This window comes from Cinclus cinclus, chromosome 3 (assembly GCF_963662255.1).
Source record: "Cinclus cinclus chromosome 3, bCinCin1.1, whole genome shotgun sequence".
Taxonomy (NCBI): domain Eukaryota; kingdom Metazoa; phylum Chordata; class Aves; order Passeriformes; family Cinclidae; genus Cinclus; species Cinclus cinclus.
Window position 1 is genome coordinate 98,296,582 of NC_085048.1, and position 23,458 is coordinate 98,320,039.

Here is a 23,458-nt window from a genome sequence, read left to right on the forward strand (position 1 = left end):
TTATCCTGACAATGCCATTTCATTAATGCAATCAACACCAAGCAGAAAAGAGCATTTCATCTAGCCCAAATCATATTCTGTCATGTCCAGTCTCCTGACAACAGATTACTCTTGTTCTTCTGGGTGTCTTCAAGCACTGAAATCTGAACACCACCTGGCTTTCAACTTCTTTTCCCCATCCAGCTGAAGTCTCTTGCTTTCAGCAATGACCTCCATTCACCCTTGCCCCTGCCATTCCCTGAGTACAGCTGTCTTGTAAAGGTGGGAGAAATTATGAGTGCCACGGGTGAACAACAATCTAAGAAATGAACATCAGGTGGATTTTGTGGGTTTTTTTTGGTGTGGCGCTTTTTTTTTTTTGTGGGGGGGGGGTTTATTTTTTAAATTTTTGCATAAATGCTAATGAAAATAAAAAGTCATTTCAAAAATGCAACATGGCACACCTTGATGTGGTTGGCAAACTTCAAGAGAGGTGTTTTCATGTCAGCTACATGTATTTTTAAAGTGCTCTGACTCCCAGATAGATAGCTGTACCAGTTCCCAACTTTTTTCAACAGCTACAGTGAGTAACACACAATTGTGTCTGCTTTTTAAAGCTAATTTTAAATTTCTCCTTCTTGTCTGTAAAGTGTGAATATCTATATCCCTCCCAGGAGGCCTTCTGATGATTTGGTTGATTTCTATTGAACTACTCTCTTTCTATCTAATGTATTCCCTTTGAACTTCTGTGTAAATAAAATGTTATGTTATGATTTATTGCTGTGAAACTAATGAAATATTACTAGAAAAAAAATTCCAAACTTAACATGTAAATTACAGCATTATATTTCATGTGTTTAACTAAAATGCATTAATGTTTTATATATGCAAGATAAGCTGTGTCACTCTAAAACATAATGAACTTATATCTGTCTGGTTATGATGTCTTGCAATAGTATGCAATCAACTTAGCTAAAAATACTTTTCCTATGTCAAAATGCCCACCATTGAAAAATACTATCGTGCACCTCAAGAGTATTTCCTTTTGGGAGGAAGGGATAAATTCTGCAATAGAATCAGCCTGGATAAGTACAGTGAGTATTTTTAGATTTTTCACCACCCAGTGCTGTAGTAGCTGTTCTTCATATGAATGCCAGATAAACACTATATGATACTTCCTAAGATTCTCAAGACACTTGTCATTCTTGTAATTTCTAAGAACAAGGTTTCTGTAAGGCAAACCATGCTCTCCAATAGTGAAGCTTTGACTGGAAGCCAAAGGCCAGTTTAAGTCACTAAATATTTAGCTAATTAATGAATGTATATTTCCAGGAAAATTGGCCATTCTGATCAACTTCATTGATGCATATCAGGAGCAAGAGATGGGGGTAGGAGGGAGAAGACAAATTACAGTAGAGATATATTTTTGCTTTCTAGTCCACTTCTTTCATACAAACTACTGAAACTTAATTGCAACATAATAGAGCTGTACAGGTAAGAAAGAAAATTAGCTGACTCTTATATACATTCGTACACATCCCCCTTTGTATAACCACTACACTGTAAATTAAAAATTAAAAAAAAAAAGGGGAAAAAGTCTGGGACAATTTATATATAATGGCTGCAAAAAAACTGAAGAATGTCTGTTGCTCCAGATGTCATAAAACTTTCTATACCTAGCAACACTTATAACATTGAGTTTACCAAAAATGGCTGAAGAGCAGATATAGTTTGCATTTTCTATACAACAGGCTATAAAACATCACTTATCACAGTCCAGAAAGCACATATAGATGTGTTTTTATATAAACATATGTAATAACATATTAAGCGTGCATGAAAATTTCCCAATGATTGCATCTATGCCCTCTTGTGGTTTTTTTTCTTTTTTTTTCTTTCTTTCTTTTTTTTTGTTTTTTTTTTTTTTAATTTTGTGGAAATGTGCCTTATATTCCAGATTTCTGTTTTTGTTTTTGAAAATAAGGCCTCCGTACTATTTTCCTCACAACCAGAAAGGGGCTTTTTGAAAGTATTTCTACATAAGTCTTCAGAAAAGCCAGCACTTTGTTTCAAAATGCAAGTTTCCAATCACTGCTTCACTGCACCAGATGGCAAACTCTTTATGTTTGCTTGTTGAGTCACCATATATAATGACAGTCTTCTCTGACAATAAGACTAACTTACTTCTCAAGAAAGCGCTAGCACTTTGGCTAAATCCAGAATCATAGGTAGCTTCTTTTTTTCTTTTTTTTTTCCTGTTTTGTTTTTTTTTAATTTGATTTTTTTTTCATATTGTGCCTCGATGTTGTAGTAATACTCCTTGCTTTATGAATGCGTGGTGTCATCATTGTCTTTCAGAAATGTTCCAGCAACATAAAGACAGGCAGAGTAAATGAAAACACTGTGGATGTTAGGGAATTTATCAGCTCCTGTTTCTGAAAAACAGGAGCATGAAATGCTTGTTTTTAAAAAGTCTTTCCTTTCTGATTGCATTCCCTGTCTTTTCTGTTTGTTTGTTTTTGAATGTGCTTCATAAAAAGTAAAGTAAATAAGTTTGTATTATGTCTCAGATAAAATGAAGACTATTTCTATACAAGCGTTCTTTTAGATGTTGAGATCAGACATAGTACTCCTTATCCTTATTTTTCTTGTTTTTGTTGGAACTTTTAGCGCTGTTGGGCTGTTTCTCCTTGATCACAGCCCCATTGGATTGTGCTGAGTTACTGATGTAGTTTCGACTCTCATCCACATGGTAGGATCCTTCGTCTCGATTCCTGTACTTGTACATGGCATACAGGAGGATGAGGATGCACAGCGCCGCTGCCGCCACGATCCCAACCACCATGCCCGTCGTGCTGCTGGATTCACGGATCACCTCGGACGAGCCGGGGTACTCCCTTCCTCCTCCTGCCCTGGTAGGGTTTGCTGTAGGTAGATAATGAAAGAAAGGAGAGGTTATTGTTGAGTTTGCACATCGAGGAGTCAGTCATGTCTGCTGCTATGGTCATGTATCCTTCTAGCTCCCCTCTACCAGTCCAAAACCAGTTAGGGTTACAGCCCATCCCTTCTCCAGGCTTTTAAACAAGGAAAAGGACAGCAAGGAATGTCCTGTTCTAGCCTTCAAAGGCATAATTTGTCTCAGTGTGTTATTAAGCATATAATGCCTAAATAATCTGAAATAACGGGCGTGCCACAATTTAAATGCAGGGACATGAACATCTCAGAGGAAAGGATTTCCCTCTCTCCCTCTCTTTTTGTAAGGAACAGTGACACCATACTATTTATTGAGAAGGCTAGGACAGATTGGAGGAAAAAAGAAAGAAAATGGCCAATAGCAGCCAACAAATTCTAGTGAATTGTAGTCAAATTAGGTATCCTCAGCTCTCCTGTACACTTCCCTCACCAAGCTTCTCAATTTCTTCTTTTCTTTAAATATTTTCTTTTCTTTTTAAAGAATTAATTATATTTACTCTTAGTACTTTTAGTGAGCTATCCAACCCTAGCACTTTTTCATTCAATTTCTCCCATTCCCTCTTTTCATCCTTGATACCATTATCAGATGTTCCTTCAAGGATTGGTTTATGTCCCAAGAAAACCTCTCAAATTGCACAGAACAAGGACTCAGCTGCCTAAGAATCCACCTCTGAGGCCAGACTCTGGTCTTTTCAGCTGTGATATGAATAGAACTGACCTATGTCTTTGCACTGGAAAATATTCTTGATAGGAACTATTGTGCTGTCTGGCATATTTTGTCCCCTTGCCATGAGGAATGAAACCCTAATTCCAGGAGGAATTTCTAGTTTAAATGCTCAAAGCACACACAGTGCTTTTACATTTTCCATGATCTCCTTTTTTGGTTGAATTTTGCAGCAAGAAAGATTCTTTGTATAGAATCACTTAAAGTGGTGATAGCTGAGATAGATCTTCTCTAATCTAACAAGTGTCATGGACAAAAATGAAATTATCTGGGAGTTATGCAGTATTCCTCTGATTACACCAGCATTTCCAAACTCCTGGGAGGCTGTGTATCCTCAGCACTGCCAGCCTTGGCTGAGCTCAGGAGAGCCAGGCTGGCTTAGAGAAACTGCATTTTAAATCATTATGCATGGCTAAAAATTCAATCAGCAAAATATAGATGCTAACTAAAAGTACTAAATGCTAGTTTTACAGTATATTCATAATGTTAACTTTATCAGGGTGTGCCTATAGGGAGCAATGTACTGAAGTGTGTTAGAAAAGTGTCTTGCTCAAAGTGCACAAAAGCACACTATGCTCCATAGTCACTTTTCTAAGCACTGTAAAGGCATAATAGGAAGATGATGATTTTACAGATGCTACATTAAAGGTAATGCCAGCCAAACTGTCAACACTGGTCAAAAAATTGAAGCAAGTTTGGGCAACAACAATTGGAAGCAGCCACGAACTACAGACATCTACTATTAGCCTATGGATAATAAAACATAGCAAAAAGGCCACAACTCCCCAAAACTTCCTTCTCCGCCCTGGTATTACTTATCATTTGTTTATTGGTGATTTGTGTTCTTACTGCTGAAACACTTCTTCCTGGCAGTTATTTCAAACAGGTTAAAAGAACCTGACATATTGTTTGGCTTAAAGAACAGAGGCAAAACAGTTAGGAGTCAAAAAAACCCATATCAAATAGTATTTTAACTTTTTGTATCCTTCTGAAAGTTCTTAATTGTTACGAGTTGGTGCACTTGGTATTTTCTATGGCTACACAAGAGTTCTTGAAGTTTTTAAGATGTTTTTGTCATTTCAGGGCAGATGCCAACCTACTTAAAAAGGTGTCCTGTTCCAAAGTAGTCAGCGACTGGTTTAGATTCTGTTTGTTCATTGTAGCCATTGTAGAAAATGGATATTCTTTAACACCAAGGGTGTCATTTAATGTTTTACAAGAGACAATGCATTGTGTGCAGAACAAAGACTGAGTATTTCCATAGTGAATGAAAATGAGACAGAGTCGTATCTTACTGTATGTGATTTCAGGAAATTAATTTCTGTCTGAGAAATAATAGAAGCCACTGAATACACTGTCAATACCTGATGGATTAACAGATGCTTTTTCTCTTTAAGATACACACATTTGGGCCAAATACTGTCAACTAACTTTACAATTAATGTCTACTAAATGATGCTTAACAGCTTGCTCAGAGGAAAACATTCTAATATTGCAACCTAAAAGAAACATTTAAGGTATATTTTCCAGTGTTACCTAAATTCATGCCTCTCACCTGATGGCTTCCTTTTATTTTAAGAATATTTTCACAGTTATCTCATTTAACCCATCTCTCTGAGAAATATTCAACCACTGCATTAATTCTACTTAAACATTTCAAAGCATCTGTTGTTGCATTTGTTTGGATTTCTGGAAAAGGAACAGTTCAGCAAAGAAAAGGACTTGCTATTTTTGTTTCATTTACATTAAAATATGCTTTTAACCTAGCAGGGCCTCTCCAGACAAATGAAGGAGGAGGAAACAGAAAAGTTGTACAAAGTATATAGGTTTGTCTGTGAGCACTTTAGATAGGAACACCTAATGGAGTACACACCAAAGCTGGAGTTCTATTCTGAGGACAGGGAGAATGGGGCCACTGGAAAAAAGGCAGCTTTAATTTCTTCTGAAATCTTTATATATAAATCAATTCACACCCATAACATTGCTAAAACAGCTGTCTTCTATTTAAGCAGTACCTTTGTTTGACTAAGGCTAAGATTTAGTTCCAAGGGGAATTTACCTGTATCATTTTCCCCTGCAAGACAGGAACTATTGCAAGGGATGGAAGATAATCTCAGTGGAGAGCAAATGAAGACTATAAATTTACAGCAATTGTGCTCTTTGCTTCCCAACTCTTTGGGAAACACTGGATGCAGTTTTCTTCCCAGCATCTTGGTAGCTGGACCAAGCAGAGCCGTTGGCTCCTGGCACAGCAGCAGGTGTGTCTGCAGGTAACCTTGTCTGCCACTCAGCTGCAGTCACTTGTAGTGTCTGCAGCATAAAGATAGCAACTTTATCCTAGAACTGAAATGTATGTTAAGATTAAATGACATAAAATATTACTCTGATTTTTAAGAGTAAACAGTTGTCTCAGAAATAGATCCAAAACCCAAACCCTGAAACTATTTATCAAAACAATAAATTGAGGTTGGTTTGATTAGGAACAAGACAAAATCATAAAGGCACTAAATATGCTGAAACCTTGCCACAACAGTGAGAGGAAATGATTGTCATCTTGTGGTGCAAGGATTCCTACTTTAAACAACTCTGACGCACAGCTCTTCCTCTCAACAGCACACAACCAGCATTTTTGTACTGCCTCAAAAACCAGCTTAGAAGAAACTGAGTTCTAAAAGTCTCTTCTACCACTTATGAAAAACTTTGCATGAAGTAATAGCAATTGAGCATAGCTTAACATTGTGTAATAATGGACTAGAAAGTTATTATTCTTGACAGTATTTCTAAGTAGTTTAAAATTTAGAGGGAAAAAAAACCTAACTATTTTCAGTGCCCAGTTTTCATTAATACTGTGAAAAGAAAATTGGAATTGCAGGTTCCCATGGTGTTTGTGAATTGAAATTAGCAGACTGAAAAACAAAACAAAAAAAACAAAAAAAAGAGACAAAAGGACCCCAAACCTGTTTTCTTTACATTTATGCCTTCCCACAAACTGTGAATAGGAAATTACTCACAAGACAGAAATGTTTAACTACTGCATTTGCAATGAGGCATGAAGGCAATTATTTACGGGACACATATTAATTTTCACTCTGTGTGCTATCATTGTAGACCTGTTTGTGGTCGATTTTCTGCAGCACTGTTGGATTCTGGTGAACGGGTTTCTGAGCTCACTGCAATTTCAGCATCTCTTTACAAGGAATACCTCTGAAAAACAAACTCCAGCACTTCCTCTGCAGAACTGGGGGTAAATTCAGCCCAGCTTCAAAAACAGTATGAAGGTCTGCTGTAGACTTGTGTTTAAAGGAAAATTTTTAAGGTATCTGTTCTAGTCTTTGGTGTGTAAACCCAAGACATAATGCATTAAGATACCTCTAAAGTGACACTGACTAACTTAGCTTGTTATAAAAATAGTCTAGCAGTGGAACAGCATCCACAGCTAAAAAGGCTGCTTTGCTAAGAAGCTAAACATTCTCTCTTGCACTGAACAGAGTGCTTACTTCCAAGTGTAATGATTTATCATATATCGACTTTGAATCATTTACAGCTTCTTAGGACTGCAGGTTTTGCAAGTAACTTCTTTTTCCCCTGTGGCTGAGAGGTGGAAGGTTGTTTTCTCAACCTTTTAAAATGTCATTGTAAACCTAAAGGGAGATGGGTTAGTTGGCTGTACAATGCCAATTGATGGAGCGGAGCAGATCAATGGGGTTTAGGAGTTACAGTGTTTTGCAGAGCTGAGGGGAATATTTCAGTTTTATAAGAAGCTTTTGTGAAAATATTTTCCACAAAACTAAATTTAATTTTAGCCAAAATGGAGAATGTAAATAATTTTATCACTTAATATTTTTAGCAGCTTTCATCCCTGTGGTTCTTACCCTTTTTATTAGTATATTTTAACATTTTAGTTACATTGCTTCTCTTTTAGTGTTCCTTCCCTCCAAACAGGATTCTTTCTCCTTTTACCAGTTCAGGTATCCTATCTCTCACCACTTCTACATTTGTCATTCAGCTTTGTATCTCTCCTTCTTTATACTCTACGTGAAGTAATTTTCCTGTTTTTGTGCATGTCCTGAGAAATCTTCGGAAATTTGATACTTTGTTTCAGAAGTTTTGACTGACTAGCAGACTCAGTTGTTAGTCTATATTTTAAATTGAAGTGCTCCTAAGTGTGTTTGGGGTGGGGTAGCTTTTGCAAATAAGATAGCATAAGGAAGACAAAACAGAAATATTACAGTACTGACAGCATGTTTTCAAGCTAGAGCTAAGCTGCTGCAATTATGGGCCACCAGTTCAGACAGCTAAACTGGGATCATTTGCTCAGTGAGCTGCCTGCTGCCCTTGCTCCCTGAAGACTCAGGGTTAAAGCAAGAAAAGAGCAGGGGCACTGGAAACATAAATATTTGGTGGCAGCTAACTGTAAGGTAGGTTGCATTGAACCAAAACTGTGACATTTGGCCTCCACTGACTCCAGGAAAAGTTTTGCTATGAGCTTTGCCAGACCAAGGTTTCATTGATTGCTATTTTTAGCACTGTCATCTCATCTAAAAAAAAAAAAAAATTCCAAACCGCCTTATCTAGGAGCCAGTTTTCAGCAGAATACCAGAATGTAGTTGTAAAGCGTGAGGAATCTGCTGGCTTGGCCTACAGAGCGTGGAATGATTCTTGCTCATGAAATGAGCTGGAGGTGCAGACACCCACATTCATGTCACAACTGTGGGTGATTCCCTGATTTTCCTCCTTCACTAAGCAGCTACTACATGAAGAGATAAATGTCTACGCCACAAACTTTATATATATATATGGCTTAAATGTTGAAGCTGAAAGCACACCACATTCAATTTGTTCCAAATACTGTCATCAAGTCAGACCATTACTGACAAAGTTGATAATATGCCTGGGAGAAGGGGACAGGCTTTCAAGACATCCAGAATATACTTGCACACACACTGAGAGTGCAGCTGCTATAAATACTGAACTACCCAGAGGCTCAGATTCAACAGCTAAACTTGTTCTGCCTAAATCCTATTACTGCCTAAACCATATATGCTTCTCTGGGAGAGGGAAGAGAAAGACAAATGGAATTCAGGATGGTTATAAGTTACATTTGATGTAATTAATGTTCTTTTTCTCCTGATAAAATTATTAAAATTAATAAGACTGCCTTGTTTTTCTTTGCTTCTCTCATCACAGTGTACAAAACAATTCTAGTGTCTCTGATGCTGGCACAAGGGAAAAAAGTTTGAGATATCTATAAAACTTCCTTTCATTTCAGAATATAATTCTTGTGTTCTCACTTCTTTCATCTTTCATTTGTCCCTTTTCTGAAACTTTTTAAAGGGAACAGTCACAACATATGATGTATTCTAGATCTGAAGCTTCTGTTTAAGCCAGTTCACATTTAAACCATCAAAGTCCTAGATCTAGACCATAGCCCTTAACCTCAGGAGAAGTATTGGTTTTGAAAACTATATAGACTAGCATGTCAACATAGCAGAACAAGGTTTCATTCAACTCCTTATATAGTCAGAACGAGATAGCCTAAGGTTAGACTATTTCAGGTACATTCACCCTCATTATAGGTTACTTTTGCCTTAAATTTTTCCTGCTTCCATTTATAAGCAACATCCTTGGACAATAAATAGTTCTCAAGTTTGTCAGCATTCACCTGCCACTTTGCAGGCTGTCAATTTACACCACTCACACACTACAACACCACACTATAAACCAGTGCTTCTGCACAGGTTTAAATTAGCTGTGAGCAAGGGGTTGAAAATTAGTAGCAGCATCCTTAGTACTAGGGGGGCAAGAGCTAATGGGTGTTCACGCTGTACTGACTACTAGAAAACACCAGCAAGAAGTTTACAATTTGTTCTTGTTTCCCTTGTTTAGCAAAGTGGTCAGCAAACCAGTTCGCTGCCAGCAGCCTGGTATGATGGTTACTGGTTTGAGAACCTGCTGCAGGCAGGCATCAGCTACTCTAGAACACCATATTAATTGAATTTATCAGGTATCAGAAATTTCCTGTAGAATTTTAAAGACCTGGTTTAACATCTCATTGCTCAAGTTTGGTTAGAGAAAGCCTTGGCACAGGAACTGTGTGATACAATGCTAATTCAGGCCAGTATTTTGGCTATGAACCTTTTCCCACCTTTGCAAAATATTGTCTTTCTTTTTCTACCTTTTTTACAAAAAAAGAGAAAAAAAGGATGAAAAATAGTCCTGTGGAAAAGTGAGTTTCCTTCACAAAAAGAAGAAATTCAATGTACATACATTACAAAGCTACAAGAAACAGTTTCAATATAGTGTCCACAGTACACAAGAAAATATATTCACTAGATGTAGCAAATCAAACCAGAATGAAGTGTAGCTCAAGGAAAATAATGAGGTTGCATCAATCATGGCACCAGTAACACATAGTCTAATTTCAAACAAACTAGAACCCATTTATTAATTCAACAGTCTATGTGCATTCCTGATCCTAAGTTTAAACTTGATGTAAAGGATGAATTTTTAAAACTACACACTTTAATTTAGGGGTTTTAAGCAGATTGACATGAAAATTAAGAGAACTTGTTCCAGATTCAGTCACCTCTCTTCCTCATCCTTGTGTAAGTAAATCCTCTGCCTTTCCAAAATTCCTTATTGAATTAGTAAAAAAGAGTCTCAGTCAAGTCAGTAAATTACTTGCCTGTTTCTGAAAACCTCAGTTTTGCAATTATGATCTTACTTATGTTCTGCATTTTTCACCCACAGTGTGAAGTTCACCTATGGAAAATGTTTTTGAGAGTCCACATAATCTATATTTGGCCTTATTTCATTGTTTTCAGTAAATGTAATGTGTTTTACAGGCTGTTTTTCAGTTCAGTGAATCTTTGGTTCCAGATTTTGGAAATGGTGGAAACCTCTCATAGTGGAGGCTGTCAAAGAGCACACATCTTTATTTCTGTGGCTAACAACAAAGAATGACAAAGATTTAGAACTTCCTAGAACCTGTTTTCATTTACTAATGATACATGCATGGCCACTGGAGCTTAATGTGTTTTATTACTGAAAATCTTGAATACCAGGCTTGAAAACCATGTATGCTTTATTGAAGAGCGCATTAACATAGATTTAATTTCATTTTTTTCATTTCTGACAAAGTCACCACATTCACAGACAATTAATTTTTAGGGTCCATGAAATACCTTATCTTTAAGATAGTTTTTCTGGGGGGGAATATCAAAGAGAATAGGTCAAGCAACTGCTCATATGCAAGCAACAGTTTTTCCTGTAAATTTTTCTAGGGAAAATCAGGAAGGTAAGCCCTGAATTAACTTGAATAAAAGGACATTATATTCATGGACATCTCACTGAATTGTCTAGGGAATTTCTCAGCACTGAAAACTCTTAGGAATTCCTCTGATGTCAATGGATTTGTGAATGAGTGATGGTGGAGGGCCTGGTTTGCTTCTCTACGTACACGTCCCAGTCCTGGTATTGCAGCAGCATCTTGTGCTTCAGCTTTGCCTGTAAATACCTTCAGACCTGACTCACTAACTGTGTTTTGCATCTTTAAAAGAAAGAAAAATAACAGAACTTTCTTTCTTTGGACACTCCTTCAGGCACATGGAGTAATGTGCCCATTTTTCTTGAATTACTGTTCATAAAGAGCATATTTCTTGAAACTACTCAAAACGTTGCCACTTGGTTTTGTCTGTTCGGTGGAGATGTCTAACTCCAAACCACTGAACATGTAACAGCAGGACTAACAACTGTCACGTAGTAAATTTCTCTGCACAAGAATTTGCTTTTCCGTGCTGTCTGTGTATGTCTGAGGCACGAAATAAAGATTTAGGTGCTTCCACACAAATAATAACCCCAGTGTTTGCACTGTGAATGTTTGCTAGCTAGGATTAAACCACTGCAGCCACTCTTATATAATTCGTCTATGTTTTATAGAAGTGAGAAGACCCAGCTTTAGCAAGGATATGTATGGAATATGAATGCACCCTCAAAGTTCACACCCAAGGAAAACCATTCATCATTTATGCACCAGCAGAGAAGCTCTTGCACGAGTTAACAGTGAGCCTTGTGTGATTCATAGCAGCCTGATGTCAATATTTCTTACCAGCCACAGCTGAGCTGCTGGTATTGCACTGCTAGAAAATCACTGTGTGCAGGAAGAAAGTCAGCTCCACAGTATCCATCTATATTCTTCCATCTGACACTGGGAATGCATAAGAATCCTAAGGACTGGCTAGAAATCTGCAGTTCTACTCAGTATTCCCAAGTTTCAATGGCATGCCTGACAAAGAGGAGAGTTTAGCATTGGCACAATGGATTAATCATGACTTTTTACCTCAGTTCTTTAGAAAATTTGGGAAAAAAACGTATTTGATCAAACTCAAATTAGGAATGTGATATTTGTAATTCACTGTGACAGGCACTAGGACCTCAGCCTGTTGACATAGTCCAGTTAACAATAAAATAATTTGGAAAAATGCAGCATTACTTTCTGTTCCTCTAGAGAAGGCTTTATGATTTATTAAAAAAAAAAATTGACAAGTATTTTAGCTTCAGTTGAAGGAAGATTAAGCTGCACCTTAATCCCCTCAGTTTTTTTATGTTTATCCATAGTAAGTGCTAACACTTGGAAAGTTTGTAAATAAAGCATAGTTTCCACCCTGTAGTAGCTTGTATAGAGATGTCTATGTGTATTGAAGCTAAACACTTTAAATGTCTGATTCAAGACAACCCAGCGATCTTTCTGGTACTGGAAATGCATATAGAACTACAGGATAATTGGACTGAGGCACAAATATTCCCTTTATGTCTCAAGCCATAATGAACACAGTAGCCCTATGAACTAACTGTAATTTTATTTTTCTTTGTTTCAGCTTCTTGCACAATGAATTCCATGAAGAGCATTAAATAGGACACTTGCAGTGATGTATAAATTATAGGAGCCACTTCACCTCCTACTGCAATGTTATCTTGCTGCCAGATGCACCAGGAATACAGTGCAATAATTTGTGACCAGAAAAAAAGAGCAAAACTTCTAGTAATGAGCATAAACCACTCACAATCCATATTTCATAGCTCTGCCTGTTAGAAAAACAGGTATCAATGCTGGGACCAAACCTAAACCATCACAAGGTGGCTGAGAATATAGGGTTCTGAGCCATCTCATCCATGTAGAGGCACACAGAAGAGGAAGGGTATTTCAGGAAGCAGTTTGAATGCAAAGCCCCACACTGTTCTGCTCAAAGGACAAAGCCTTCCCCAAAGCAGTGACTGCTCTGTAGGAGTCATCTTCAGCAGTGACTTGTTCACTATCTAGGCTCAACTGGTGCTTTGGAAATTTCTGGTTGACACCAGTGGTTTTCTGCAATGAAATTAGCCTGCACAACATGTAGGAAAAATTAAAAACATGCTTAAGGATCAGTCCAGAAGTATCAATCCTATTAACAATTCTTACTTAATAATATAGGAAAATAAATTATTTCATTTATTCCTCTGAATTAAGAATTTGGGCTAAGAAAGCTTACCAGTGCTATCAGCTGTTACACATGACTGAACTCTGTCCTGAATACTTCTTATTCTTTTTACCCACAGAATGGTAAAGGACAAGACCTGCCACCAATCAAACACTGCCCTGGGAAGTGGAAGCCAACTGCCAGACAAATAAAGACATAATTATTTTCTTTGGTTGCAACATGTGGAGTTCCACTGGCTGAAAGACACTTGTTTGAACCTGAAGAAAAACCCCTCCTTCAGCTTGAAGTTTACCTCCTGCTAAAATTTCCAAGACCAGTGAATATTCTGGCTTTAAGACCACCAAAACCTCTACTTATCCCATTTCTGCTGGGCCTGTCAGGAGAAGTTTTCAACCTAATTGTGAGCATAAACCTCTGTCGAGTCACAGATTTGAGAAAGATTTGTGCAAAATGCAAAATTCATTTGCAGAGAAGGAACTGTTTGTGTGTTTGTCTAAAACTGTAAGACTTCTTTCCTGGTTGAGAGTTCCCTGCCATTAAACACAGTGATTTCACTTCATTTGACCCAGCTCAGACCTCTCTGCCTTTTGGAACATTTCAATACCTACAGAAGTGGTTAGATAATCGCTAACAAATAAAATACCAGCCCAGAGTAACTGGAACAAATAAGCTGTGTAGAACAAATGCTCACTGAAACTCAGCAGAAATCAGAGCTCTCTAAAGAGCTCAGCAACGGTGGGTACAGCAGTCCTGATGTGCAGAATGGCAATTTGTCCAGCTGCAGTTTTAGAGCTCCTCATGTAAATCAGTAAATCGCCCGAGGTTCTTTTTTTTTTTTTTTTGGATAGGTTGTCACTAAATTTTTTTGTAACTTGTCTGTAAAACGAAAAGGTTTTATTCTTTCCTTCATGACATTAAATTGAGGACATATAAACTATTTTTATCATCATCATCATCATCATCATACTCAATATTCATGTTATTATTTTTATTTAGAGGAAGCTGGGGAGACTGTGAAAACCATACTTGTTTCCTTATTACACAAAACATAATATAAAAAAATGTTGACTAAGTTTTGCATGCTAATAAATTTGTTATGACTTCATCCAATTATGGCACATTTAGCAGTCTGTATACCACAATGAAATCTGCAATTATAATTTTTGTGACTTTTATGTTCCAGACAAGATGATGGGATTGCTGCTCAGCAGCTCCTAATCGGGTTTACATTTTTATGTCCTATATGAAATTTGTGGCAAATTGCATCTTTCCATTTATTATTTAGCAGACAGGTGCACAGAAAGCAAAGCTGGTGGTGGCAGAGTGGGACTTGTTAACCACTACAAACAGCAACGTATTTGTAATAGGAAAAAAAAAGCCCTATTTTACACATAAATCTCATTAATTAGTAAAATCTGGATAAGCAGTATTTTCTATGAGATATAGGTGTACCATATTCAAATTATTGTTGAATAGGCTCTCATTTGGACTTGAGAACTTTGGTTAGAAACAGGCATATCATGGGCAATCATCATGGAATTATTGAGTTATGTCTCTGTTAATCATGGAAATAGTGAGTTAATATTAAATGGCTCTGTTAATACAACTGCAGAGACTTTGCCCATCCCTTGATTGAATTCTTGGTAGAAAAATGTTGACCACACAGCTCTGAGTGTATCATCTCTTACCATGAGCTGGATTTCTTTGCTGAAGGACCCCAGACTACAGCCTCTGAAGCAAAAACATAAAAATAAAACTGCCCTAACCATCTCAGCCTCCCAGAATTGTTAGGATACTTAAGTCTCACCACCACTAGTGAGGATGTTGAGGAGTAGTGTGGAGAAGCCAATCTGGTTTGCAAAAGGGGTTAAGGGGAAAAAGCTGAACTGAACCATGGGGATAATTTAAATGGAGGGACATATCCTTCTGTATCTCCTATTCCAACTGAAAAGAAGAACAATCATTAGTCTCTCACTGCCAACAATACTGTGTTTCTCTCCTTAAATTCCAGCCTACTGTTAGGAGTAGCTCAAATCCACACAGAGACTGCAGTATTACAGAGATTGAGCAATGCCTACCTGACTGTTCATGGAGAAAGGTTATTCATAACACTAAGTGACTAAGACTAAAACACCTTAGAGAGACTGATATGCTAGAAGCTATAACTTCAGTAACCCCTTTGGTTAAGTAGTTTCAAGTATGATAAAAGGAGAAGGCCAATGAAGGCAAATTAACAGCTTTTAAAAGTTGAGAGTGGGAGGACGAGTGACATTTTGATGAGAAGAATGACAGATAAAATGATCCAGACAATTTGGATTATGTAGAACATAATTCCTGTGCCAATCCACAGTTCTTTTAAAAAAAGAAAAAAAGCAGTAGCAGTTGGGATCTGACAAATGAAACAGTAAAACCATTCTCAAATAAACAAAAATGAGAAATGTAGCTGTGTGATGAATACTAAGCTAAAACAGGAAAGCTGAACACCAGTGTGTAAAGGTAATGGCAGTTTTTTGCAGCAAGACTAACATCCACATCCCTCTCCTGAACCATAGTTTGGACAGAAACAATAAGCTATCAGAAAGTTTCATTTCACCTCTCTCATTCTTGCACCCACCAGCTAAATGACTGTGCATGTCTCAGGACTACCAAACACTGCAGCCCCAGAGTTCAAACTACCTCAGAGAAAAATTATTCTGAAATTTCATTGGCTTTCAGTGAGCTGTAAGCCTGAGAAAATACGAATACAGCTCTAATAAAAAAGCTGCATTCCCAGATGATTTTGAAAATTATTTAGTGCTACATAACCAATATATTCCTTTACAATTACCTTATAAAATAAAATAACACTCCCCTAAATGTCAATTTACTGAACAGCGCTGTCTGAGTTAAGTAAAGCAAGGAAACAACTCGCATAAATGAGCTCAGAGCCATATGAGCTACTGCACTAACTCATACTGGACAGGACACTAAACTTGCTAAACTCAAGAATTTGTAAACGACAATGGAAGAGTAGGAAAAAAAAACCCTGAATGCTTTGATCATAATGTCTAAGACTTCTGTGAGAGAAACATCTCCCTGAGATGTACAAAACTGTGTGAGTGTACCCGTTGCTACATAGTTTTAAGAACAATCATTCAATTTCATGGAATTTTGAAATTTACTCTGAAATCTTTTAATTGGAAAGTGAAAGAAAATAATTCTGAAGTATCATCATCAAATCTGTAAATTGCTTCCTGGAAGAGCTCAAGTGCCATGCTTCAGGTCTGTCAGACATTGAGAGAAGTCATAAATGTCTCTGCCTTTCCTTCAGTTCAAGTAAATAATTCCTGCATGTGGGTATCAAGCTCTGTGACTTAAAATAGGAACCACGCATTTGCATATGAAGAAAAATTTCATTTGTCTTAGGGCTATGTAGACGTTTCTCCTGTCCCAGATTTTGGCATCACACTAAGATGGCTCTTAGTTGCTATTAGCTATTAATATATAAATCTCAAATTGGTTTCTACTCGAACTAAATATGTTACTGCTCAACAATTAGATACTAATTTTTTTACTGTTAAGTGAAGTAGCAAGTACCAAAGATTACCAAATTACCTCAGACAACTAGCAGTGGGCATGCTGCCAAACAGCACAGAATTCAGGGGAATTCTGGGGAAAATTCTAAGGAAAACTGAGCTATATCTATATGGTACCATGAGCTGTTCACTCAGGAAATATAAAACCTAAACCAAGCCAACAAGGAAGCAGGAATAATTAATTGGACTATTTAGGATTATTTAAAAGGATATAGAGTAACACAATTTTTCAGACTGATAGGAAGCAGTCCTTTCACTTCAATGATAAATGTTGGGATTTTTAGAGATGGTATGTAATATTTACTTGACCATAGCTGAGTATAATTGAACCTTTGGAACAGATTGTCCAGGGAAGTTGTGGGTATTCCATCCCATGAAGGGTCCAAGGCCAGGCTGGATGGGGTTTTGAGCAACCAGGTCTAGTGGGAGGTGACCCTAATCATGGCAGGGGTTTGGAACTAGATATAATCGAAGGCCTCTTTGAAACCAAATCTTTCCATTACGTCACAGAGAAGAATTATTACCAAATCTCCACTATTCAGTGGAGTAGCAAAGACATGGCCAAAACACTACCAAGTTTTTGTTTCACAGAAAATACTAGAATGTCAAAATATCTTGTTTCTGGTTACAACCAAAACATACACTGAATAGGCTTGGCTTGGAAAAAAAACATAAAGCAATTTGAAGTTTGAGACTGTTGTATTCTATGTCTTCAAGTTTTATCTATCTACACAAAATTTCATATCATTAATAGTAATTAAAAATTAATTCAATTCTACCTTCCAGTGCATGAAGGCAGCCTATAAGAAAAACAGAGAGGGACATTTTAAAAGAGCTGTATGTAGCGACAGGACAAGAGGAAAATGGATTCAAACTGAAAAACACTAGGTTTAGATTAGATATTAGGAAAAAATTCTTCCCTGTGAGGGTGGTGAAGCACTGGTAGCCCAGAGGAGCTGTGGATGCCCCATCCCTGGAATTGTTCAAGGCCAGGTTGAATGGAATTCTGAGCAACCTGGTCTGGTGAAAAGTGTCCCTGACCACGTTAGGGAGACTGGAACTAGATGATCTTTAAGGTCGCTTCCAACCTAGGCCATTCTATGCTTCTGTAACATAACACATATTTTTGATATGATACTTTTATCTTATTAAGGGCAATTCTTAAGGCACAAACAATAGCAACACTTTTCTGCTAAATGAAGCTGCACCGTCTTCGTCACAACATAGTGGCAGGGGCCCTAGAATGCCCTTCCTAGTCCATCCTTGGGTCCTCAGCCGAGCCATAACTTTGCTCATATCATGACTCGTGCTCCCATCTGATGCCTTGGAGAAGATTCTTCCTCTCTGCTAACACTGCCACATGAAGAAAGGGCCCAATTCAACCTCTCCTTGTGGTGCACAAAGGGACTGTCCTGCTAGTTGGGACTCTTGGGGGACAGGAGCATGCAAATATGAAAGAAAAGAAAGTAATAAAAAAAGTTGACTAACCTAACCCACCTGAGCTCGGCTCACAGGGATCGATGTCCTCATCATCGCTAGGACATTCAGCCGAGGCCACCAGGATGTCATCTGTAGTCTGAAAAGAAAATAAGAGTCAAACAGTTGTACTTGAATTGACTGAATATGTTTTAAGATTCTCACCAGCATGTCTTCTTTTTTCTTTTATTTTTTAATTTATTCAAGACCTAGAGCATACCAGATTTAAAGTGTAAGGGTGCAGTGGCACTCTCCAACTCTGTATTAATGGGACTTGGCTTTTCAATTTGCACTTGTCAGGATTTAGAACTGTGTTAGATACTCAGTGTGGGTGTTTACACATTTTAATTTTTTTTTTTTTGTAATAAGGACAGAAAGTAGGAGAGAATATGTATATTGAGGCTGCTGGTCTTCCCTCTTTATCTCCAATATCTCTACTATGATATTACTGAGAACATTGAGGGCACTAAAAAACAAGTCAAAATAATGAACTGCCTGCAGTGCAGCCGTTAAAACTATTATAAATGTAGTGATATTTTCTCCATTAACTGCACTTGCTTTCTCAGATGGAGTAAAAAAAAAAAGGAAGAAAAGGAAAAAAAATAAAACATGTCTCACTGAGCTGAAAACTATTTAATGAAAAGAAAGTCAAGGAAAGAAAACAATAATAAATGTGTATATGCTAGAAATTATTACGGCATTTTCTTAAATAAGTGAAAACATCTTATTTTCTTAAATAAGTGAAGCATTGTGTGAATGCTGTGTTTAGGTCCCAGGGCCAAAATGCATTTGAACAATTTTTTTTATAAAGAAATCATATATATCAAGACAAATGCAATAAACCATGGAATGGATGGTATAACACACCATAAAAGTTCAAAAAAGAACTGGAGAATTCCTATCTATTGCTTCTCACAGTGCAAGAACAAGGAGATATTCAATGAAATACTGAGACAATAAGTCAACATGAAAAAAATGAATATTTTCAAGCCACCTCTGAAAACAGTTGTTTAGAAATATAATAGGAACGTCTACAGCAACTAAGGGAAATAATAGCAGGGAAATATAAGCTGTCATGCACCTGGTTATTTCTCAAGAAATTACTAAAGAGGTTAGGAAGATACTTTTCCTATGGGCAAGGTGTCTCATAATTGTCCATTTCAAACTTCTGTTCACCTCACTGAAGGAAATACATGGAGAGAATAAAATACTACATCATACTCAAACAAGAGGCTAAGGACACAGCAGGCAAAAAGCCATTCTTGGATTCCTGTATGATAAGTTTGTCAACAACCCATTTCAGTGAATGTCAAACTTTCTTCCTTTATCTCTTCATGGGTATAGAGGAGGCACATAAAACGCATGAAAGATTTCCTTCATCAGTTTAAATCTGAAGATGTAAAAATTTTATATCTGTGCAGCAGGGCCAAAGGCTAACCAATGTTGTTTATCATTATTATTCTAACCAGAGTTTTAAAGCGAAGCATATTACAGTAATAGGCTTTACTTTGTCATGCTTCAAGAATATTAATGAATATAAGCTTTCAGCATTTCTCCGAAGTAGAAAAGTGATACAGGAATACATTCATTAATATGTGAGGCATAACAAAGAAAAGCCCATAATAATAATAATAATAATAATGATAATAATACATTTAAGAGGTAAAAGACTGAGGCATAACAGAATGAAACAACTTGCCAAAGGTAATCAAAAAGACTATAGACAACAGCTATGTTTGGATGCCATAATCACAAAAATTTTCTTTCCTTATGCTGAGAAAATGTGTAGCTAGAGGAAACAACTGTAAACCTGAAATACTGCCAAAATTATTTGGCTGATCTGCAAAATTTAAAACACACCCAAGAAAAGCTTTCGAGTTGTCCTTTCTTTCTACCATGTAGAAAACCAAAGTTGGAACAAAAGCCAGCTGCAAACATCCTCTTGAATTTCCAATGTCCATTTTTTTTCCTCAGATGACAATCAATTAAGCTTGAAAACCAGTATCTCAATCTCTTTGAGGAAAATTACCCTTTTTTTAATATAAAGAAAAAATAACCAAGTAACCAACAAAGCCTGCCCATAAAAAAATCTCTGTACTGTAAACCCCACAACCATTAATTATAAAATCATAATAATACGTACATAAAGTTTCATGCATCTCCCAGAGAGTTTCAATTTGGTCAGTGAAGCTACAGTGTCAATTTTTTCCCTTTTGCCCACAGCACTGGACAAGACAATACTTTTATGATCTGCAGCCAGAATTCTGAATGTTTATCAATGGATCACTGAGGAATTCTACATAAATACCATTAAACAGAGAGGGTCGCATGCATACTCAATAGTCACAGCAATAAATGGTCTTCAGACCTACTGGTCTAACTGGAATTTTCATTAGGGATGCTTTGGCACATGCACAGATGAGTCACCCTGGTAACTCACCCAGGTAACTTGAGTGACCCAGGAAGAAATTATCAGACAGTTTTATGAGATTATTGCAGGGCCTCTGATTACTCTTGATATATGACAGCATGGTAAGACTTTAGGTAGCTCTACTTTGTACAATTTGCGGTACATTCAAAATTCAAAATCACCAGAAAAATAATACACTTTAAGTATCTTAATGTCTGAGACATACTTTGCTTAGCTACTTATAAGAGATTGTCAAAACTGTCTTTATAAAGTGACACTAATTCCAATCTATGGAAAGAGTATTTATACTTCTACAAGAAGAAAGGGTTGTTCTTGAATGATAAAAATACTTGCATATTATGGGCACAGAAATGAATAATACCTTAAATAAATGTGAATATAAAATATCTAGAAAGACCTCATTAATGTCTCCACATAGTAAAGGAAGTAATGTGTATTGCAAAGTCAATACTTAGTATAAAACTAATTTTTTTGCAAGCAATAAATCAGTATCAGTAGTTGAATAAGAAGTAAAGTGATAAGATTATGTGAAAAGTGTTTTTCTTCAGGAAAGTATGTGAAGAAGAATTTAAGTTTCACTTAAAAGATATGTCACAACCTGACCCTATTCTGCCCTTTCCCCAAACCCAAATAACCCTTTGCTGCTATTCATACATATTTTTATCCGAAAAAAAAGAGAAAAAGAGCTGTGAAAGGCAGGTGAGATGGCAGTGACCAAACTACAAATGAAAGCCATTGGTCTGCCTGTCAGAATTCAAAATGGGATTCAGAATTAGCTAAAACACTAGAGAAGATAAAGAGTACATAAATTAAATACTGTGGGCCTGTTACTTTCTGGAGTTCTTTCTCCAGAAGAGCTCTGACTGATGGGAATTTACCTGTAGATAGAGCAGAATTTAGACCTAAGGGTGTCAGATAGCCATTGGGTGTAGATCAATAATGCAAGATAGAGTAGTGTATTTTACCTACTTGACATTATCTTTTCCTCATGCTTTTTAATTTGGATGGGAAGATTTAAAACTAATCAGTTCTCCTAAGTGAATTACCATTGTTGCTAGCACTATGGCTAATTTACAGGACACTGCTTCAAGCATTCTCATTAATCAAGGATTTAAAAGTCAGTGGAAAATCCCCTATTTACAGTGAGTGCCTAATAGGATAACATCCAACTGGTATCATCATCATACACAATTGGATTAGAATGTCTCTTGGGTGAGTTGTTCAAATTAATTTAAGAGGTGATACTCCAGTAGTAAAAAACTAAAAAAAAATAAAATAGGAAGTGTAGAGAGCAAAAGGTCAGACAGCATTTCTTTTAATTGCTTCTTCTTTTCTTTGTGTATTTTAAGAGATTTCTCAGATTCAATTTGCATCTATGACTGTACAATGTAAAATGCAGTCCATTGTAAAATGTGGGTTCTCAAAACGTTGAACATCTGTGCACACAATGCAAAAGCTTACAATTAACAAGGCAATAAAAAATATGAAGACAAAAAAATTCCCACATTTAGTAAAAGTAGAAGTCATTGTACAAGGCTGGTTCTGACAACTACTCAGGGGTGTGGTCCCTGCAGGAATAGGTCTTGCTTACATCAGCTATGTCTGCTTGCAAAAATAAAGAAACAGGGATTTGTCTCTCAGCCAAGAGACAGTTTAAAATATCACCAATCTGCCACCTTGCCTGAGGAAGGAAATGGTGACTATTTCAAGAATGCTCCTGGCTAGATGAAAAAATGATGCTGTAGTCATGGCTTAAATACAGCAAGAGTCTGTAGCTATGGATAAATATCAAGCTGCCTCAAAGGTTACTATCACTGATTCAAAACTAGTACCTGAAAATATGGCTGTGCCATTCTAATAGTGCTCTTTGAATGCTTTGCCATTAAAAGAAATAATTGCAAATGAATAAACAATACAGAAAAGTAATTTTTTATTATTATTCATTTTTTTCATGACTGAGATTAAGTACACACCAACTTACTCCATTTTAATGTATGAAGTCTACTGTACCTGAGGGTATGAGAGAAATATGACTTAAAAATTAAATCACCAATATGAGCTCTGCATTCATTAACAGTATAATGGATCCTGCATATTTTCTGCTGTAGTATTGCACCAGCTCTCCTTTAAATCATAGCACCCTACAGCTACTCTGAATATACTTTATTCCTTTCTTGTTCAATAATATACTTTATCCAATGAGAGCTGCAAGCAAATCCAAATTACACAATAGCAAAAAACTAGCAGTCCTAAATTATTATATGAATTATAACCAGCACAGCCCCTTATGACTACTCTTTAAATTATTTTAGATCAGAACTTCAACTGTGCAATTCAGAATTACTCTTATTTACTTGCACTGCTCTGGTGCTGAATGATATCAGAGACCAGGGCTGTTGTGCTTGGTGCTAAAGGCTGCTTGAAGGCAAAGGTTCTGCTCTGAGGAGCTTTGAGTTTGATTTTGGACAACAAATGAGTGGGAGAGGGAGCAGAGGATGAGAAGGGTCAGGTGAGGATGCTAGCGAGAGGCGCTGGCGGTTACACAGGCTCTGATCTAGCACATTTCCCAAAATTATGCTCCTATAGAGCAGGAAGGAAGGTCAGAAAGAAAGCAGGCACAGGAAAGCCAGGCAGGAGCCTGTGACTGGCCAAGGAGATGGTAGGAACAGATGGTGCCTGGCGAGCACTGCCGAGGCTGCAAAGCCTCTCCAAGGAAACTCCACGTGTTTGGAACTGTCCGGTGAGCGTAAGATGAAGACAGGCGGGGAGGCACAGAGAGAGGCAGGCAGCACCCATGGTTAGGATTGAGGGCATGGTCAAGGCA

At 37.1% G+C, this 23,458-nt stretch overlaps 1 protein-coding gene across 21 annotated transcripts in view; it reads right to left on the reverse strand.

The window, feature by feature from the left end:
* Positions 1 to 2,596: 2,596 nt before the first annotated feature.
* Positions 2,597 to 23,458, reverse strand: part of NRXN1 (neurexin 1) — a 672,652-nt gene continuing 651,790 nt past the window's right edge. For 13 of the 21 annotated variants that reach the window (XM_062490542.1, XM_062490537.1, XM_062490529.1 and 10 more), the window contains 2 exons: positions 18,216 to 18,303; positions 2,597 to 2,904 (listed from right to left, as the gene is read on the reverse strand). In XM_062490542.1, the coding sequence (XP_062346526.1) occupies positions 2,597 to 2,904; positions 18,216 to 18,303 (396 nt within the window). The remainder of the gene's footprint in view (positions 2,905 to 18,215; positions 18,304 to 23,458) is intronic. The other 8 variants (XM_062490543.1, XM_062490540.1, XM_062490541.1 and 5 more) reach the window with 1 other exon arrangement.